We start from the raw sequence: 15,279 nt of genomic DNA on the forward strand, positions 1-15,279 counted from the left end.
AAAAAAAAAAAAAAAGAATTAGTATGATTTGATCTAAAATTAGTCTTTTTTTTTTTTAAATATTTTTATTTATTTATTTGAGAGCGAGAATGAGAGAGAGAGCATGAGAGGGGGGATGGTCAGAGGGAGAAGCAGACTCCCTGCCGAGCAGGGAGCCCAATGTGGGACTCGATCCCAGGACTCCAGGATCATGACCTGAGCCGAAGGCAGTTGCTTAACCAACTGAGCCACCCAGGCATCCCGATCTAAAATTAGTCTTAAAATGTGTCTGGAGATAAACACGTAAGCATTAAAAAAAGGATTAGCTAAAAAGATATCAAAATGTCAACACTGACTATCTAGAAATGGAAGAATCCGGGGTGATAATTTTCTTCTGTTTGTATGTATTTTCCACAATTTAAACAGAGAACACTACTTTTGTAATCGGTAAAGACAATCATAATTATTATACCCTCCCAACCAAGAGGGACTGGTTCTGTGCCATCACTTGGCGGTTCCCACCCAGATGGCCGTCAAACTGAACCAGACAACACTGACACTCACCACCAGCCTGAGGGGGGTCCCCAAGCTCATCCTTTCATTGACTTCATCTGGAAAATGAAGGTGGGACACAAAACCCTAATTCACGGCCACCCTTGGAGCCTATTTGACCACACCCTGCGTTTAGCTTGGGGCCCAAACTCCAGCTTCTGGCCAGGTCTGCACTTACCAGTTCTGCAGTAAGGGTAGGCATTCCACGCTTTTTCATGTATATTTAGGGCTCCCTCTGGGGCTAGCATTCGAACAAACGTGGGCACTTTGCTGTGGTAAGAAAAGGCGGTTATGAAGAGAAATGGAGAACAGAAAAGACAATGGGCTTTTACATCACATTCTTCAGGCCATAGCTCCAGCTTCTTCAGTGGGGTTGGCAAGCAAGTTTCCGTGAGATAAGCAGGTTACTCTTCTGTGTGAGAAGCTTCCTGTTGGAGCCTGACACCCAAACTCAGCTGCCTACTAACATCCCCCCACAACTCGCCCCAGCATCTCACCACCCATTAGGAACAGGACGGCAGGTGGGACCCTTGGCTACCGGCCATGGCTTATCAGTCCTTACATTATCATGACCCATTTTTCCCCAGCTCACCGGGCCCAGGGCGTTATACTACACACTGCCAAGGATGGGACACCTTCAAGAGTGGACCAGTCTAGGTTTATGGGCCACAGTGACTGGTTGATGGACTTGGAATATGGGATCCAAGATGATCTGATCTGCTGTCATCAGTTCTGGGAGGCCACAAGGGCCTCAGGGCTATCTGTCTCCCAGGACAAAATATTTCTTCTGTTCAATTCTTTTTGTCTCAGGTTACAGAACAGCATGTATAGTATGAGCCTTTTTTTTTAAGATACATATATTCCTCTTCCTTAGTTTTTAACTGGTAATCTATGCAGTCTTTAGTAGGCTCCAACAATCTCAACAGCTTTAGTGCCTGAGGCCTAAGACAAAAGAGCTAGGCCTGGCAGAGAGCTAACCCAGGCACTCAGAGCAACCCTCTGAGATTCATTCACTCACTGCCACACTCATTCAAGTAAGTCTTCCTGTGTGCCAGGCAGCAGGATACCTAGAGAAATCACACAGACATGGCTCCTGACTTCACGGAGCCTACATTCTAATGGGGAGTCTACCTAACCAGGCAGAGGACAGCACTGTAAGTGTGTGTCACAGTGGGTGAGCACTGGGCTCTGGGGGGCAGAGCACTAGGAGAACGCGGTGTGGGAGGCATGGTGTGTGGGGAGGCTCCTCAGGGAGAGTAAGAATTAAATGAACACACAGAGTAAAGCATGAGTAGGACTGAGCGAGATAAAAGGATGGGAGTGGGGTGGGAAAAGCTGGGAGAGAGGGAGAGAGAAGTTTGGAGTAGCTGGTGTAAGGTATGAGGCAGAGAATGTAAGAGAACGTGCAGAGGCTAGGTCATAAAAGATCTTGTAAGTTAGGTTAAGAAAGAGTCTGGACTTTATCCAAAGGTGAAGGAAAGCCATCCAGATCCATCTAAGCCAGCAACAGATCTGTCTTTGGACAGAACACTCGAAGTTGTGCAGAGGAAAGGAAAGCAGGGAGTGCAGTCAGGAGGCACCATAGTAATCCAGGCAAGAGCTGACGGAAGGAAATGGAAGCGCTGGAGATACTAAGGAGTCAAAAGGACTTGATCTGATGTGAAGGATGAGGAAGAGGGTGGTGGGGAACCCATGTTTCTGATGGCAGCGACTAGATGGCTGACAGGAAGGCTTTGATCCTAATGAGGAGAGGTGGTCAAGGCGCTCAGCACCATTGTTTTCTTTTTAAAAAAAAAATTTTTTTTAATTCATTTGTGACATAGAAATACAGAGAGAGAGAGCAGAGAGCACGAGCAGGGGGAGAGGGAGAAGCAGGCTCCCCGCCCGCTGAGCCAGGAGCCCGACATGGGGCTTGATCCCAGGACCCTGGGATCATGACCTGAGCTGAAGGCAGACGCTCAACCACCTGAGCCACCCAGGTGTCCCAGCACCACTGGTTTTGATTTGGTTTTTGTAGTTGAGGGTTTTGGGGTTAAGAGTAGTGGTGGCAGCTCAAAGTTTACCCGCTCTCTTTTAAGGAAGAGGGTAGACAACTCCAACCCTCCACAGGTACAGACCTCCTCTCTGACACTTTGGTTGGACCAACTGACTTGTAAGGAAGCAACTGGCCCCTTCTGCCAATCTCACTATTGGTTGCAAAGTCCTCTTTAAATAAACACAAATGCACTGTGGGAAAGGCATGTCCTGAGCCTTATTCTAATCAACTGCTAATGGCTAAGTAAGGATTGGCTGGCAGTCAACTCAAGGTAGGGATGGATGAAGACGAAGAGGAGACACGGAGGGACAAGAGCACAATGGCAAGGAAATGGGATCATGATGAGATTTCCCCCACTTCACAGCGCTGCCCTCCTCCTGGCTCCCGCTCTCACAAAATCCATGACCTCTACAGCCTAGCACTTTTATAGCTCCAAGCAGCAGACTATGCTAAAGCAGGGATTTTGCCAAATAAAAATGAAATTGGTTTCATTTCTAGTCAGTTCAGTGACTAGAAATTAAGATCCTGGTTTATGTTACACAGCAATGTGAATGTGCTTACTGCCACTGAACTTAAAAATGGCAAAAAAAAAAAAAAAAAAAAAGAAAGAAAAAGGGGGGGCTGCCTGGGTGGTGCACTTGGCTAACTCTTGGTTTCAGTTCAGGTTGTGATCTTGGGGTCTTGGGATCAAGCCCCTCAGTGGGCTCTGAGCTCAACACAGAGTCTGCTTAGGATTCTCTCTCCCTCTGCCGGCCCCCCAACCCGCTCTCATGCTCTCTCTCTCTCAAATAAATAAATCTTTTAAAAAATGGTAAAAATAGGGGCGCCTGGGTGGCTCAGTTGGTTAAGCGACTGCCTTCGGCTCAGGTCATGATCCTGGAGTCCCTGGATCAAGTCCCGCATCGGGCTCCCTGCTCGGCAGGGAGTCTGCTTCTCCCTCTGACCCTCCCCACTCTCATGTGCTCTCTCTCTCTCATTCTCTCTGTCTCAAATAAATAAATAAAATCTTTAAAAAAATAAAAAAATAAAAATAAAAAATGGCAAAAATAGGGGCGCCTGGGTGGCTCAGTCATAAAGCGTCTGTCTTCAGCTCAGGTCAGGATCCCAGGGTCCTGGGATCGAGCCCCGTGTTGGGCTCCCTGCTCCGCGGGAAGCCTGCTTCTCCCTCTCCCACTCCCCCTGCTTGTGTTCCCTCTCTCACTGTCTCTCTCTGTCAAATAAATAAATAAAATCTTAAAAGAAATAAAAAATTAAATTTAAATTAAAAAAATAAAAAATGGTAAAAATGGTGAATTTTGTGTTATGTATATTTTACCACAGTTAAAAAAGATTTATCATGTTTATTTTTTCCAGTACTGTATAGTTTCTAAAACGAGCTTGGTTCAACTTCCATTCAAGCTGTTGTATACATATTTTTTAAGATTTTATTTATTGTCAGAGAGAGAGAGCACAAATAGAGGGAGCGGCAGAGGGAGAGGGAGAAGCAGGCTCCCCGCTGAGCAGGGAGCCCGATATGGGACTCGATCCCAGGATCCAGGGATCATAACTGGAGCCAAAGGAAGACGCTTAACCAACTGAGCACCCAGGTTGGTGTATGTTTACTATGGCTTTCAGTGCCCTTTTTGTCAGCTTATAGTCTACTGAAATATTACTGTTTCAATTAGAGATTCAGCAAATTTGTGTGGTTTGCTATATAAATCAGACTCACTTTTAAATATTTATGCCTTTGATCCACAGAGAAGTACCAAAATCTCTCTGGTTAACTGATTTTACAATATCAGAATTTAAAATACTACCTGTCCCACAATTTCACTTTTAGGAGCATTTACTACAAATTTACACACACAAATACAGCAAGAAGGCATCTTACGGGAATACTGCCCGTCAGCATCTGGACATGACTGTAAGCACCTGCCAAGGGAGGGCTGGTGAAGCAAGCTCCAGCACACCGGCAGGCGTGCTCTGCAAGAACAGGGCAGGGCGCGCGGGCGGGGGGCAGCTCTGGTGACGGGCAGCAGGGGAGCAACGCCAAGAACAGTGTGCAGACTTTGATCTCATGTGCGTCCGAGAACAAGAAAGTGGAGCGCCCATTTTTACCATTTACACACCCACACACACCCCTATACTCAGACAACTAAGAAACCAAACTCGACCACCTCTGGGGACTGGGAGCCTGGTTGGGGCAAGTTTTTTATTTTAAAAAAATGTAAAAAATAAAAAATCTTTAAATGAGCAAAGGAGAGCCACTCACACACACTCTCACAGGTGAAGCAACCTGAGCGCCCAGCTCATGACCCGGAAACACCCCCAATTATCCACTATGTCCACTTCAATACCTGGCCGCCCTTTGGCTCTGCTGCTCAGCCACATACCTCTGTAAGTGGTAAATCTTGTGTGTGTACTGGCCTTTCTCACCGTCCTTCTCATAGGGCTCGTTCACCAGGACCTCCACGCCTTCTCCGCCACCCGTTTCATTTTTGCTGGCCTCAGCCACAGAATACAGCTGCCCTACTTGATACTAAACGGACAGAGAGACAGGAGTTATTGTCAGGGCAGAATTCTCAACAGGTGCACACAGTCCAGTTACCAGCACCTGTCCAAAGACATCACTCTGGGATTTCCCCCCCCATCCCGCATCCCCCTTATTCTGCAGTTCCACATGGGACCTTGCCCTAATCCACCCACAGCAACTATGAACGCTGCTCTGTGGCCTCTCCTTAGCTATCAGATGCATTTAATTTCCTCCTTCCCATCTTTACATCCTCCATCAAGGCTTAAGGAGGCAGGAGAATATTCTTAACCTCACACCACTATCCAGAAAACACATTATAGAGTCCAAGGTAGCTTCTTCCCTGAATCTGCCTCTGGTAGTAAGACCCTAAAACAAGATCTGGCTTGGCTGCTAGAAGTCTCTTTATCCCATTCATCTAAACAGATCCTAACACATGACTTCTTGTTAAAGAAAGCTGCCCAGTGCTCTGTGAAATCCACAACCTCTGCTGTAAACTGGCTCATCTACTTATTTTTTCTCCAGTGTTGTGCAGCTCGTCACCCTGCCTGCAGCTCAGAGAACAGTCTTGCAGGCAACCAAACCTCCAGATGCTTTCCCGAATCCTGGTAGGGCTGAAGCAAGTGCCGTTTCCCATAATGGATAACACAGATTCCTACCCCACAGTATGTACCTTTAATCCCAATTTGACAAGTGCATCCTCTGTGTTGGCACTTACTAGATGGCAAGGACCTCGTTTTCCTTTATGTGGGTCATAGGCCATCTAGCAAGTCACTGGTCAAGATTACTGGCCTCCTCTAACCCCCTCAGGACAACTCAGTGTTAGGACCAATGGCCTGAGCACTGCCCAGGCCTGGCCCTTCTGCTCCCTGCTCTTTGACGGCAGCTGTTTGGAGGGAAAAGTAAGAAAAAAAGAATGAACAGCAACAGTTAATGCAGGAAGTTACATCTATACCAAAGGACGCCTTCTCCCTGCCACCACCAACAACAGGTTAGGGAGTTTGAGAAAAAAAAAGATACTTGATTACGCTGGGGGTGTAAAGGTTTTCCTCACCCTCTACATCCCCTCCCCAAACTCCTGGGACTCCCAGGAAGGACAGACAAGGGTCACATGGGTTTTTCTCCTTCTGAAATGAAACTAGAGAGGCTGCATCTCTGGGTGGCTGCCGCGGACACCGCTGCCTGCAAGGAGCAGGGGCAGCTTCCGGGGCTGCTGCACCTCAAACTTGGAAGCCGCTGTACTGGGCAGCTTCATAAGCACCGCAGGGAAATTTCTGAGCAAAATGCGGAAGGGGAAGCAGCACACCAGGACAATTCACTGTTCACCATAAAACTGAAAGAGCCCTAACTTCCAAAGTAAAAACCCAGTACAAAATGCCAAGGAAAGGCCCAGGCGAGCGATCAAGGCTCAGGTAATCCCATAAAGAGGAACATCTGGGTGTGAGCCAGCCACCTTGACCTTGCTAATCCTGAGCAACATCAGTGCTGCCTCAATGCCCCCAGGGAACTCCAAGCTGTCTCTGAGCTTTTCCAAGTCCACCTCTTGGCTGAAGCGCGACGAAACGCCTATCAAGTGGGTCAGTGTTTGGCTAAGCGAAGGGTTCCTAAGAAGGAACATTAATTCTGTTTTAAAGAAGAGCCTAGGAACATCTAACCACTGACTCGAATCCTAAAGGGCAGGCTGAAGAAGGCGACTGGGTGGTCAGCTGGTGCTGCTGTCTGGGGAGGGGCCCCCAGGCAGAGACTAATCCCCTTCACTTGCAGGAATCAGAGGAATCAGAGGGCAAGCTCTAAGAGGATCAGTCTGTTGGGCTGGCATCTTCCCCCTTTAATCTCTCTTGATATTCTGATCTTTTAATCCCAATGAGACAAGTGAAGGCAGATTTGTTAATCCAAAGGGGTTAAGTAAGGCTGGCCTCCACAAGCTACAAGTGAGGGACACTTTTCATGTCAAAGGCTTCCCTTTGGCACAGTGGCTCCATACCCTGGGAAAGCAGAAAGCAGCCACACTCGGATGGGGGTGGGGGGTCAGACCATTACATCAGATAAAGAGCCCCAAGGAGGCAAGACCAGGATTCCAGCCTCCTCAGGCCTAGGACAATGATGCCTGCCCTTGTCCCAAAGAACTAAGACACTCAGCTAAGAAAAATAGAGACTCTATCACTGGGAGTGGGAGCCCAGGAAGATGCAGCAGGTGGGCCTGAGACACTGACAAAAAACATTATCATGAAAAACAGCATAGCTGTTGGTCTCACCCATGTGACCCTGCTGGGCCAGGTACCACAGGGGAATGGTACCATACATCTCTGGAAACGGGAAGTAAACCAGCTCTGCCCACATGGAAAGGGGTGGGCCTATCTAAGCCAGGAACCACTGGTGGACACACCTTTGTCAAACAGCCAGGGCTTTCGTGCTCTGCAGCAGAATGCCTAGAAACCCTATGCCATATTAGGCCAAAGGCTCTGGCCAGACAGAAGCTAACTGCACCCTAAAATACTGATTCAGACCATCAGGATGGTTATAAAGCCATGGCCTTCTCTTTTCTCTTTCTTCTCTTTCCCAACCTACAACAGAAAGCCCTGAGGAGGGGTGCCTGACTGGCTCAGTGGGAAGAGCATGCGACTCTTGATCTCAAGGTCATGATTTCAAGCCCCATGTTAGGTCTAGAGATTACCTAAGTAAATAAATAGATAGATGAAAGAAAGAAAGAAAAGAAAGGAAAAGCAAAGCAAAGCCAAGCCAGCCCTGAGGGCCCCCCAAAAAAGAAAGGAAGCGAGAGAAAGAAAGCAAGCCCGCCCTGAGGGCCTCAAATCAAGGCTTTCAATTAGGAAGTGAATCCCACAGTAGCTGATGCTGGACTGTTCCCATGGGAACCATGAGTCAGGATGGGGCTTTTGATAAAGACTGAAAAGGTTGATCATTACTTGTTTCTTCTTTGGCTTCCCTATTCAAGATTTTCTGATCTTCTGGAACTAAGGTTCAAGCCATCAGAAAAGCAGCTCTGGGGCACTGGCTGGTTCAGTCAGTGGAGCGTGCAACTCTTGATCTCAGGGTTTTAAGTTCTAGCTCCATGGCAGGTGTAGAGATTACTCAAAAATAAAATATCTTAGAAAAGCAGCTCCTGCTTCCCCCATACCCAGGCCATGCACTTGCTTCCTCATCAGTGGTTTCTAGCTGAGAACAGGTTGACCATTCCCAGGCAGAAAGATGAATCCTAACCAGCGCTTACTTCCCAAGCTTCTTTAGGCTCTGTTCACCCCTCCCCATCACTTCCTCAATACTACAGAAAAACTGCCAATTGCAGATGCTCTCAAGGTGAGCTCTTCTTTTCCTCCATGCTTGGCCCCATCATAAGTAATCTCCAGGCTTACGCAGAGCAGCCAATACTGCTCCCGAACAGTCCTGGCCCTCCTGGATTGGCCACACGTCTCAGAAACATTTCCATCCTTGTTCAATGAAGATACTCCCTGTGAAAAGATCCACTTCATCCCAAAATGCACACTGAGGTACTCCTGAGTTTTGGGACACATCTTCCTGACTTGGGGGGTGGGATCATCCTGTTGAGAGAGTGTTACTGGACCCCCAAGAGGTGAGTTTTAGGGCAAGGGACATGCTGGGCCTTCCTGTTTGGCCTCCTGGTTTGGAAAATCACCACTTTTATTTTTCACAAGGAGAGCAAGGCCCCGAAGGAGGTGGGTTAACAGGAACTCCCCAAGCCAACACCTGTCAGCGTAAGCACATGGTTCCCAGGGCCCAGGTACATGTCAGGTGCCTCCAGGGACAGAAACACCTATCCTTTCCAGGCCCTTTCCCTAGCTTCCCAGTCTCGTTTCTCTTATGCTCCTCTCCCAAAACTCCCAGAGTGTGTTCGAGGCCTATCTCTGGCTCCTTCTTCCAGATCTCCACAGCTCTTATCAGATGTGTAGCCCACCACAGGAGACAATCCTCTAGAGGGCCAATACCTGCCCACCCCTTTTGGGGTCAGGAAGCTCGGATATTTGTCTCATCTAAAGTGTGCTGCAGGCTCTGTTGGCCTGATTTCATTTTTCAAAGGTCCATTTCATATTTGGAACAGAGTGTAAGTTATCACAGAAGCTTCATGCTGACACCACAGGAAAGATGATGACTGAGGGCACCACACTGGCTGACAAACTTCACCCAAACTGGAGCCTGGCTAGAAGCTGGGGGGCATAGGGCGCCTGGGTGGCTCAGTTGGTTAAGCGACTGCCTTCGGCTCAGGTCATGATCCTGGAGTCCCAGGATCGAGTCCCGCATCGGGCTCCCTGCTCGGCAGGGAGCCTGCTTCTCCCTCTGACCCTCCTCCCTCTCGTGCTCTCTCTCATTCTCTCTCTCTCAAATAAATAAACAAAATCTTTAAAAAAAAAAAAAAAGAAGAAGAAGCTGGGGGGCGGGGGGAAGGGGTGCAAAGAACAGGCTGCGCCAGGAGAGGAGAGTGGAGGAAGTTCAAAGAAAGGGTGGGACAAGGGAGTCTCTATGACAGTTTTCTGCTGTCCAAGAGACTATTCTGAGTCAGCATGGCCTATGAACCTTCTGGTGGCAAATCCTGCCAGGTCCCCATACACAGGAGCATTTGGCCTAAAACTATAAAAGGACAGAGGGCAAGCCAAGCCCATTTGTTATTCCCTGCCCTCTGTAAAAGGATTCCGGGCCTTGGTCTTCCCAGCGGCCACCTAGAATATGGCTAGGGAGGGCCTCGGAGATTTCCTGCCCTACTGGTTTGTTGCACAACCAGAGAGAGCCATGCACACTAGGCACAGTCCTAGCAGGTAAAAGGGGCTCGTTTAGGGGTGCCTGGGGGGCTCAGTCGTTAAGCGTCTGCCTTCGGCTCAGGTCATGATCCCGGGGTCCTGGGATCGAGCCCCGCATCGGGCTCCCTGCTTCGCGGGAAGCCTGCTTCTCCCTCTCCCACTCCCCCTGCTTGTGTTCCCTCTCTCGCTGTCGCTCCCTCTGTCAAATAAATAAATAAAATTAAAAAAAAAAAGGGGGGGGGGCTCGTTTAATCCCTAGTCAAAGTCACCTAGCAGGCCAACAGCTTAAGGCAGGTTGCACAGATATAAAAAATAAGTGCCTTCCTTCGACAGAAAGTGGCACCAGGAAAATTCTCATCAAGTACTGATTATCTCTAAGTTAGAACAACCATGAAAACTACATGAAGAGTATGGGCCACTTGGAGCCCAACTTAGCTAATGGTCACAAGCAATTATATACAACTATGAATAAAAAGGAAGAAAAGGAACTTACCTCATCTACAGACACAGGCAGGATGACTCGACTATAAGAGAGGGAAAACAATATCAACTTCAGGCTCCGAATGCTGCCCAACATTCTTACAGCATCATCTTAGAACAGTATTAAACGTTTTGTTGCACATAACATATACTCACTGTCAAAAATCCAGCAGAGAATGGCCCCCTGAGTGCTTTGAGGCAGGATCATCTGTGCCCTTCAGGTCCCATTTAGAACTCTGTGATTCAGTGCAAACCCGTCCCTCTACCAGCTACTTCCCAGGCCTCTGACTCACATTTGGAGCTGTCCTTTTCTCCCTCTCCCCCACTAACATCTTTCCCAGCAAAACAAGCACCTGTCCCCGCAAACTCTGAAGCCAAGATGAGGAGTCAGACCTGAAGAATCAGGCCCTGGGGATTTCATCTCTATGGGCCCCATCTCCTAACAATAGCCCTCGAGGTGGAAGGCTAGGACCGCCACGCTCCTTCAGAGCTTAATCACCCTAAGAGCACATACCAGCTATCTCTGCTCGGGGGCAGGGCATTGCAATGCAAGCTCCTGTGACAAAGCCACCAAGAGCAGACACTCTACTCGTGTCCTGACCTCCAGAAGCTGTCCAAAGGCACCCCAATTGACTGCCTTCTTTTTTTTCTCCATTTCAGTGAGCACCCATTGTTGGAGGTACCATCGGTAACCTGACAGAAAAGCCACGGCCAGCAAGGTCCCACACCAGTCGGAATTCCACAAAGGTACGGGGGCTGGTGGCAGAGCGACAGCTAAGCCCCAGTTCAAAGCTGTGAGGTCAGAGAGCTGAGACAAAACCACAAATCATGCCAGCTCCCGAGCTTAGATTCTCAGTTCCCAGACCTTAGCTGGAACCCACTGGAGCCTTCTGCCCCTTGCATGCTTGGTGAAGCATGAGCTGCTATGTTCTCCTTCCTATGCAGTGGTTCCAACAATTGGGATCTGTGTTCCAGGTTGGTAAACAGTCCACTCACTATTTTCTAAATCCACGAAGGTCCCCCATGTAGCAAGAAGCACACAAGGGTCTGAGAAAAACATCTCACTAAGGGCAAGGCACAGAGCAGAAAAGTAGCAGGAAAACCAAAAGGGGCTTCAAGTCCTTACTGCCTGCTAACCCACCTCCACCAGAATGACTCCAGTAACACCAATCCTGCAGGTTACTGGATGCTGCCACAAATACCCTCCTCCCATCAGAGAAAGCCGACAGTGCAGAAAAATAATTTCAACTTGGAGGCCGCAACATCTGCACCCTCAGAAGAAACTTCCTAGAAAACAATCCGCCTTTTATCTTCAAGAACAGCAGTAAGCGTCACATCCAAGAATTTGCCGAAATCAAATCAAGGAGAATCCTGTTAGAGGAAGTGTCGGGAAAATCAACAGGGGAAACCAGGCCCTTGGCGGGCACCAAGTCTCCCCCTCAAAAGAGCCCAGCATCAGCCAATTCCTGACAGGACACTCTTACATCCCAGCTGCGCGCCCAGACATTTCTCCCTGGCTCCTTAGGAGCAAAACCACTTCAGCAGCGATAGAGTGCAATTCCAAAGGATAGGGCCACAGGGGCAGTGCTGGGCTGAGACTGGAGCCGTGCTCACTTCAGTGTGACCTTCACTTCCACCCTTCCCCAAGCTGCAGCACTGCAGCCATGGCCAAGTGTCTCGGATGCCCCCCTCCTCGTCCCCTGCCCCAGGATGCACACACACGGCACAAGTCAGGCAGGAAGGAAACGCCGATGCCAAGCAGGCTCCGCATCCCCAGCACCTTGGACCTTTCCCTGGCGGGCTTCAACGGTAGAACAAAGAATGGGAAGGAAGGACCTCTCTTCAGAACTCACTCAGATCTCTTCCGAAGGTCCCTTCCCTGCCTGACCTTCTTCACAGAACTAAAGGTTTCTACAGACTCTAGGATTCATTTGGGAACAGAAAAAAAGATCAGGAGAATGGGAAAAGCCTGTTGTCTGGACAATCAAGGTTAAAATCCAAAGTGCTGGGGCACCTGGGTGGCTCAACCAGTTGAGCATCCAACTCTTGATATCGACTCAGGTCATGATCTTGGGGTCCTGGGATCGAGTCCCACATCAGGCTCTGTGCTCAGCTGGAGTCTGCTTGAGATTCTCTCTCTCTCTCCCTCTCCCCCTCCCACTCGCTCGCTCTCTCTAAAATAAATAAATGAAATCTTTAATAAATAAATAAATAATAAAATCCAAAGTGTACCACTCTCTCCTTCTGTTGGGATCCCAAGGATCTTCCTCCTCACCATATAAAGCTCAGAGCTCTGGATCAACATCATCCTGGATGTCAAGAACTAGAAGTGGAGGGGCTTCAAAATGATGCTGTTCAGATGAAGTGTCAAGCTGGGATGACACCTGGGTCTCTGCTCCCTTTGTTATCCAAGGCTCCACACTATGTCCTAAATGTCCTGAACACCTCCAAGGAGCAAGCCGCATGGAATGGGGCAAAGTGCTTTCAGTGACAAAATGGAAACAGCCCTCTGCACACCTGCCTGGGTACCAACTGAGTTCTACCAGTTGCTCTGGGACATCTCCCACTTCTGGACTTCTGGGCTTCTGACCCAAAGCTGCCCACTTGCCCTCCCTTCCAGCGAAGCAGTTTCACTGTAAATTCTGCACATACACATTCGATCTCTCCTCTTTGGGGGAAAAAAAAAGCCTTGAAATGTTTACTTGGAACCATTAGCTTCAGTGATCAGTCATCTAGTGTTTGAAAGATTTAGCAATTTAAACATCCCACCCCGTCATCTGATCCCCCGGATTTCGGGAGCAAGCCTATCTCCCTGCAACACCTACCAGAAGTCACTCGTTTCCCACCCCAGTCACTACTCAAGAACTCCCTCACCTTCACTGTCTTTCATCAATTAATGGCTTTATGGGAACCTTCTCAATCCTCAAAGCAATTTCTCTATCCTCTTCGCACCAAGACTAAGAATGCCCTAGAGACAGGCTGCCCCTGTCCCCCAAACCCTACTCCAGTATGTGTATTTATTATATATATTCACAAACAGATGCCCTCTCCAAACTGTCCTCTACCCTGGTAACATCCCAGCCCTCTTCATCACTCTAACTCCCACAAATCAGCTCCTCACCAATATTTTCTGGACTCCTCACCCAAGTGTCCCCAAGTCCCAAGCAAACATCCTAAGCTTCTTTCCAAGTACCTCCTCCTCTGCACCTACCACTTGGGTACCACGTCATGCCGCCAGTCCCCTCTGCTATCTTTTCAGACCCTTCCTCTGTCACCAAAGCCTGGCCCTAACTCCCTGCTCCTTTTCCTCTGTGCACTTATTACAATCCTTCCCCTGGTGCCTAAGGCAGCCACTCCTCATACTCCAGGCTCCCCTCACACTCCTCCCCATCATCTCAGCTCCATTCCTGAAGCTGTCTAACCGCTCCTCGGTCCCTATTCCTCCTTCTCCCGCCAGTCCCCTCAGCCACTCTTGCAGTTCTGGCGGGCCCCTCCGTCCCTCAGCCCCACTGTAGGACCGCCCCACATCTCCATCCCCTCAGCCCCTCTTCATGCCCTATTGGCTCTCACTGTCCCCTTGACCCCATCTCAGGCCCTGTCCAGCCCTCATTGTCCCCTTGGCCTCTCCTCAGGCCTATTCGGCCCTCACGGTTCCTCAGGCCCCACCGTAGGAGCTGTCCGTATCTCCCTATCCCCGTTGGCCCCACCTCAGGCCCTCTCCGGCCCTCATGGTCCCCTCAGCCCCTGCTGGGCCGCCCACCAGCCCATCCATTGCTCTCCATCCCCTCGGGCCGCGTCCGGCCACTGCATCCCCTCCGCAGGCCATCAAGCTCCCTGATCGTCATCCCCGACTCTCCCTTCCTCCTCGCTTCCGCACGGCCCGCGGGACACTCACTACTCCTTGAGCAGCACCATGTCGCTCCGCAGCTCGGCGGCTGCCCGCTGCCCGCCCGGCCTCCCGCCCGCTTCCCGGCGGCCGCTCTCCCCGTGGCCCGGCCCGGCCCGGCTGCCTGTGCGCCTTCGTCGTGGTCTGCTCCGTCCCCGCCGCTCTCGCTGCGGTCGCCGCGCCGGCTCCTGCCGCCCCGGCCTTGCCGCCTCCCGCGCCGCTGCCGACGCCGCCCGGAGCTCCGGTTCCGCAGCGCCGCGCGGGGGCGGGGCGTCTCTGCAGCAACCAAAGCGTCACACGCAGCGGTGCGCGCTGACCTCAGCGCAAAGGCGGAGCCTTCTCGGGCCCGCCCCCTCCCGTCCTTAAATGGGCCGTGGCGTCGGCTTCAGCGTCGGAGGTGGGCCCCCGGCGGGCGCAAGACCCGGGCAGTAGGCGGAGCAGACATCAAGGTGTCTGGTGGGGACCTAGGTGTGAGTGTTCTGTACCCGCAGGCATGGTCTCCTCGGTGCGGTGGGTTGAGATCCAGGAAAGGGTTGTGCTGAGAAAACATGAACGATAACCAAATTTACGTGCAAATGCTCTTCTAAGTACTTGACTCCTCAAGACATCTCTACCAGAAAAAGTTACCATTACTGTCCGCCTTTACAGGTGAGGAGGAGGCAGAGGTTAAAAGACTTGCTCAAGTCGATAATGAGCATGTGATGGAGATTTTCACCCAGCAACCTTAGTGTGATGTCATTCATCCAATAAGTATTTGCAAAGTACCTGCTGTGTACCCAAAACCTGTGCTTTTGTTGAGAGAGTAAATAAGATAGGTTCGAGAAAAGGCTCGTGAGTGGTGAAACACAGGCTTGGTGGGATTATACTGGAGGTATGGTCAGCAAAAGCTTCCTGGAAGGAGAGGGGTGGGTTTTGGGGTGGGGTATTTTTTGGTTTTGTTTTGTTTTGTTGGTCTTTTTTGTTGTTGTTTCTTTGTTTTGTTCCTAAGATTTTTTTTTTTTAAAGATTTTATTTATTTATTTGACAGAGAGAGACACAGCGAGAGAAGGAACACAAGCAGGGGGAGTGG

At 49.8% G+C, this 15,279-nt stretch overlaps 1 protein-coding gene across 1 annotated transcript in view; it reads right to left on the minus strand.

The window, feature by feature from the left end:
- The window catches only part of PITPNA (phosphatidylinositol transfer protein alpha), a 42,397-nt gene extending 27,923 nt beyond the window's left edge, over positions 1-14,474 (minus strand). Inside the window, exons 1-4 of the mRNA XM_006741389.3 lie at positions 14,220-14,474; positions 10,338-10,368; positions 4,939-5,084; positions 710-801 (exon numbers count right to left, since the gene is read on the minus strand). Coding sequence (XP_006741452.1) covers positions 710-801; positions 4,939-5,084; positions 10,338-10,368; positions 14,220-14,239 — 289 coding nt within the window. The 5' untranslated portion in view covers positions 14,240-14,474. The remainder of the gene's footprint in view (positions 1-709; positions 802-4,938; positions 5,085-10,337; positions 10,369-14,219) is intronic.
- Between the last annotated feature and the right edge of the window lie 805 nt (positions 14,475-15,279).

The sequence above is a fragment of the Leptonychotes weddellii genome, chromosome 15 (genome assembly GCF_054177405.1).
Source record: "Leptonychotes weddellii isolate Sample4059 chromosome 15, ASM5417740v2, whole genome shotgun sequence".
NCBI lineage: Eukaryota > Metazoa > Chordata > Mammalia > Carnivora > Phocidae > Leptonychotes > Leptonychotes weddellii.